The sequence below is a fragment of the Sciurus carolinensis genome, chromosome 9, assembly GCF_902686445.1.
Source record: "Sciurus carolinensis chromosome 9, mSciCar1.2, whole genome shotgun sequence".
Lineage (NCBI taxonomy): Eukaryota > Metazoa > Chordata > Mammalia > Rodentia > Sciuridae > Sciurus > Sciurus carolinensis.
Genome location: NC_062221.1, coordinates 94,984,044 through 94,990,367, shown reverse-complemented (window position 1 = coordinate 94,990,367; position 6,324 = coordinate 94,984,044). Strand labels below are relative to the sequence as shown.

At 34.4% G+C, this 6,324-nt stretch overlaps 1 protein-coding gene across 1 annotated transcript; it reads left to right on the top strand.

The window, feature by feature from the left end:
* The first annotated feature begins 525 nt into the window (after window positions 1–525).
* Window positions 526–1,470, top strand: LOC124993692 (olfactory receptor 5K3-like). Its single transcript, XM_047565507.1, has one exon. It carries the CDS (start codon window positions 526–528, stop codon window positions 1,468–1,470), a length of 945 nt encoding a protein of 314 aa, XP_047421463.1.
* Window positions 1,471–6,324: the final 4,854 nt, after the last annotated feature.

Sequence of the window (6,324 nt, the reverse complement as noted above, 5' to 3'; positions counted from 1 at the left end):
ATGGGTAACTTAAATGTTTATATGAATATGATTAAAAACTTAAAGATGACATTTTTGTGTTTTTCTTTTGTACCAGAGATTGAATCCAGGGGTGTTTAAACCCTGAGCAACATTCTCAGCCCTTCTATTTTTTTTTTTAAACAAGCTCTTGCTAAGCTGCCTAGGGCCTTGCTGAGTTACTGAGACTGGCTTTGAACTTGCAATTCCCCTGCCTTAGAATCCCAAGCCACTCGGATTATGGGCATGCTCATTGTGCCAGCAACTTTCTGTATTTTAGCCATCCTCCCTGGAATTACCAAAATATCCTTGTTAATTTTGAGAGTCTCAGCTTGAGGCCATAGTTGCTGACTCTTCAAAAAGACAAATGATCCCTGGAAGTATGTGGCATTTTGGACTGGGCATAACAGGGTTTGGTAAAGAAGAAAATTCTCTACCCACATAAAAAGAAAAATATTAATGGAAAATTATATGGTGTTAATTAGAATTTAAGTCTCATTGATATTTATCTCAACAGGAAAAAGAGAGATGACTAAAGCCAATCAGTCTTTGACAAATGAATTCATCCTCATGGGACTTACAGATAACCCAGACCTGAAGGTCCTTCTGTTTGTGGTGTTCTCTGCCATCTATCTGGTCACCATGGTGGGGAATCTAGGTTTGGTGGCCTTGATTTCCATGGAGCGCCGTCTTCACACACCAATGTATATATTCCTGGGCAACCTGGCTCTCATGGACTCCTGCTGTTCCTGTGCCATCACTCCCAAGATGTTAGAGAACTTCTTTTCCAAGGACAGAAGGATTTCCCTATATGAATGTATGGTGCAGTTTTATTTTCTCTGTTTTGCTGAATCAACAGACTCCTTTCTTCTGGCAGCAATGGCCTATGACCGCTATGTGGCCATTTGCAGACCACTGCAGTACCACACTCTGATGTCAAAGAAACTCTGCATTCAGATGACCACAGCAGCCTACATAGGTGGAGTCCTGCATCCCATAGTTGAAGTAGGACTTTTGTTAAGGTTGGTTTTCTGTGGATCTCATAAAATCAATCACTTTTTTTGTGATGTTCTTCCATTATACAGACTCTCCTGTGTTGATCCCTATATCAACGAATTGGTGGTACATATTTTGGCAGGGTCAATTCTAACCTTTACTATTACTGTAGTGCTAATCTCTTATCTCTATATCCTTTTCACTATATTCACAATGAAATCCAAAGAGGGAAGGGGCAAAGCCATCTCTACCTGTGTATCCCACTTTCTCTCTGTATCAATATTCTATGGTTCTCTGCTCTTCCTGTATGCTCAACCAAGTTCAGTTAACGAAGGGGATACAGATGTACCTGCTGCTGTATTTTATACTATAATAGTTCCCTTATTAAATCCTTTTATTTATACTTTAAGAAACAAGGAAGTAATAAATGTTATAAAAAGAATTTTGAAGAAGAGTTCACATTGTACCTTTCTATGACAAGTATCATCTCTCTTGAAAGATTGATTTCGACTTTATAGTACTTTTTAGAAACCTACCAATATTGGGAAACTGAATAATTATCCCTTCAAAATCAAAATATTAGATTGTTAAAACCTTGATGATATTTGAGTAACCTTAACTCCAAAATGAAAGAGTATGCAAAAATATACTTCAAAATCAAATATGGTGAAATCTATCAGGAGTGGATCAGATAATTATTCACAAATATTACAGTGGAATTAGACATAATTTTCAACAAAACAAACAAATGCTAGAAATAAAAGATAGTATACAAAGAAGTGGCTCCCCTTTAACACTGTTAGCAAATTTCTTGTATCCCAAAGAATAATTTTTACTATCCCAGGCATACTCTAAGTTCTCAAATACTAATTTTTCCTTCAGCAATTCCATCTGTCTAAGTAAACTATGTATTTGAATTTGATTTTGAACTAGTCTTCAGTTATTTCTTCAGTTATTTCAAGAGATTATATTTCAGTATGTATGTATAAAATATTAATTCTCTAAATAAAGAATATTTTCATGTTTAGTTTTATTCAATTTTACTTTCAAATTCTCTAGAGTATCTGCATATTGTGATTTAACAACATGTAGTTTAAAATGATGCTTTTTGAAAAAAGGAAAATGATAGCAGGAGAAAGAAGGGAGGGGCATGTGGAAGGATGGGGGATTGAAATCTACAAAATTATGCCCCGTCCATGGAACAATATACCATAATGAATCCCACTTATGTATATTTAATTATAATGCACAATTTAAAATAAAAACAATTGTAATAGAAAGGAGAACAGTAGAGTAGAGCAAGCTGATTAAGGGTGGGGAAGAGGGGAGATAGGGAAGGCACTAGTGAATGAGATTCATCAAATCATGTATGTGCATGTAATAGGCATAATGAACCTAATTTTATATATGGTTATAAAGCACCATTAGAAATGCTATTCATTATAAATCCTGGTCAATTCTAATTTTTCATGTAGTTTATTTCTCCATCACATAACAATGTAATTAATGAAAATATCAATAAAATGAAAATTTTTTTCTACCTGAAATCATTCCTTGTCTTTTTATTCAATAGGAGTTTGAGAAGCCTTTTCTGCTTTCTATGAAATGTATTAATATATTCACAGAATTAACAAAAGCTGGAAATATTGTTCAAAACTAAATAAGAGAGAATAAAGGAGTGAAAATCTTAGGTACATGACCAAAATATTTATTCATTAAATAGATTAATAAACACAAAAGAAAAATAATTTCCTGAAATATACTACCTGCTAAACACAGAGTTGACTTTTCATGTGCATTAAATAACTAACTAAAGAGATATTCTTTTTGTTCTTTTCTTGAATGAAAACCTCATATATTGATTTGTTGAGTAGCTTGCCTGAGTTCAACTGGGTAAGCCAGAAGAGTCCAGAGTGTAAATCAATAATATTTTCTCCACATGCTTGGGGGTTCAGGAAATGGAGATAATATTACTTGAGATATTTAGTTATTAAGTAACATGAGACATAAACATTTAAAGATGGAAAATATTTGTTATCACTGGAACAAAACAGAATTATCATGACCAGAATTAATGTTTGTGAAAATGAGTGTTTCTCTACATATGAGAAGAAGGGTGAATAGTGGAAGAGAACATCATAGTGGTTGACAGTTGGAGAGATTCTTAGTGAGTTTAGGAAGGAAGTGGGAAAGTGTGCAAGATCACTGAGAATCTTACATGCCACTCTAAGAATCTAAATTTACTTAGAGGCAACAGACATTGGTGTCCTACTGGCAGCAGAGTAATATGCTTGACTCAGCAAACCAATTTGGTGATTGATTAAAAAGAGAGTAACTTCAATAATTCACATATTAGGCAATGAGATCAGAAAACAAGCATTGTATAAGAAAAAAAAAGGAGTTCACATATTTAAACTTTTTGAAATATTAATTTTAAGTGTAGAAAATAAAATGAAGTCCTACTTCTTTCTGTGACTTCATCATGTCACATCTGATTTTGTATTATCAATACTCAAACAGTGCCTGACATAATTATGCATACAGCACATATTTCCTTCAAAATGTTTTAATGGATTATGTCAGTTAATGTATAATGGGTTGATTATTTTTACTTTTAATGACTAGAACCTTTAAAATTTTTTTTTTCAGTATTAATATCTAATATGTTAAATACTGACAAATACAACCTTTGGAAATAACAACTCTTTAGGGAAATAATTACATTTTAAGAGAGTAAAAAAAATGAACAGATCACAAAATTGAGAAACTAAATTGAATAGGGAGTGCACACACTATTTTTATGGACATTTTCAGTTATCAAAATTATATTACTTGATTCATTTTCCTTTTTCTAATAATACTATGATTTATGTCATCCATTTTCAAATAACTCTAACTTGTCCTTATGAATGCTGTTCCCAGACAAATTTAATGGAAGAGTATGTGATTTATTTGAGACCAGTGAGATAAAAGAGGTGATGTTTATGGAAGTTTCTGGGAAATGAGCTACCTTCGTATTTAAAGAGCCCCACAAAAAATATATCTGGACAGGAGAGAGAGGCTCCTTTCTTTTCACCAGGTAGCAGCCATCAGGTGAGTTATGATGGTTTCATACAAGGAGGTCCTGGAGCTGGGCAGAAAGAAGCAATTCGATGGGACGTGCTCTTCTTGTGGGTCCCCTGCTGGCAATACCACCTGCTCTCTGTGCTTCGTGGGGCTCTCTACCCAACTCATCCAGGTACAGTGTGCAGACTGGGGTACAAGTCAAGCACAGTCATGTCATATGCAGGATTCATGTGTGCCTTAGTGGCTACAAATGCCCCGTTTTGAAAGGTGCAATGTATGGCAAGCCAGTCCATCATACTGTTAACTAGGTAAAATTCACTGGAAACATTCAGAAACCTGTTGTTGAGGAGCAAGCTGCAAGCAACTGTGGGCTCTAAGAGTCCTGAATTCTAATGGGGTTGGTGAAGATTCCACATAAAAATTCTTTCATTTAATTTCTTTATTTTCATATAAATTCTTTCACATTATCTTCATTGATCCATTCCAGAGAGTTATCAGAAGAAATCCTGACACTTAGTGGATCACCAAACCAGTCCATAAACACAGGGAGATGCTGGGGCTGATGTTTGCAAACCACAAGAGTGGTGGCCTTCAAAAGGACCACAAGTTCCACCACACTCTTGTTGGCTCCTTGAGATTTAGAGAAGACACAATATTCCTAGATTCTATTTTCACCACTTAATGTAAGTATAATAGTTGTTAAGTTCATACCTAATAAAGAATTTAGCACGGTCATATCTGCCTAAAGGTGTTTCTGTTGAAAGTAGTTTGCAGAATATTCCATAAATAATTGGTTAAATTATAGAAGTTCAAGTGCAATGATGTTTGAAGTTAATAAGGGAATGTGTACCTTCTTTCTAAAAAAATTAACTTTTCTTGCATTTGTTTTATTATTTTAGGTAGTTACAGGTCAGTGGTTAATACATTCTGTGTGGTAGAAGTGGTGTAAAATAGATTTTCTAACAGATGAATGTTGGAAAAAGCACTGAAGATATTTTTGATGCATATGATAAAATGCACAGCTTTAGAGGAAAATACAATGTTCTCCCAGCTTTAAAGCGTTGAGTTTTTTGGAGTTTGGGATGTACTAACTTTTAAAAATGTATTTTGGTTAGAAATTTGTAGGATGGGAAGAGGAAGTCCTAACCGTATATCATGATAATATGTAGAAAATTGTGACCTAAATTAAAGCCAACTTTTAAAATTTTAATCCAGTGTTTTATTTGTGCAATTGTTGTTTCTGAAAAGAAAATACTTCCCTAAACTTTCCTAAGACTAAATCTGCGGCAAAGTGTTTCTCACAAATCTAGTTTACCCTAAACACGATTGCCTGTCTCTATAGAACAGTATAAATTCACCTAAAGTATGAAAGCTGATTCAATCCTATATCTCTGTGGAATCTAGAATCCTGAACTTGTTGCACAGTAGTCATTCCATGATATTCATACCAGTATCCTTTAAATTGTGGGGAATTTAGCATTAGTTATATTTTCCCTTAAGACTTTAAGTTAGTAAAAAAATGCTATTGTGGTAATCTGATAAACCAGTGACCATTCAATAAATTCCATTTAATTTTGAGGTTAGAAAACCAATGTCGAGGCCCAGTTCTTCAGCACCAGAAGTATAGCCCTGGCACCAGGCTCAAGAGGCCCAACCCTTGGGGGATCTACAGCATTTCTCCCTTTTCTCATGCTAACAATCAACTTTTTACTCTGCTTTCACTCTTCCTATGATCTAGTACCCCTATACACTCACTTCTTATCTCTTTAACATTATATTCTACACCTTCCCCCTTTGTCCACCATTATAAATTGTAGACTTTATTGCAAACCTATTGTTTATGTTGTAGATAATAATGAAACTCATCATCGCTGTTTATTACAACACTATTGCTAACATCCTAATAGGGTCATTTTGGATTAAGGCTGCATATTGTTTGTACTGGGTGCTTCCAATATTGGTCTCCCCCTTAAAGGAGAGGTATTGGAAAACTGCAGTTACACTATAAGGCTATAGAAGGAAATTGTAGTACCACAGATCTGCAGTGCTAGAGGGGAATATATATAAACAACATGAAAAAATGAAGGAAGAAAGTGCCCCAAACAAACCAAGATGCTTTGTTAATAGAATCCATTGACAACATGGTAGAAGAAATGTCAGAAAAGGAGTTCAGAATGTACATAATTAAAATGATCCATGAAGTAAAGGATGATATAATAGAGCAAATGCAGGCAATGAATGGTCATTCTAACAAGTATTTAAAAG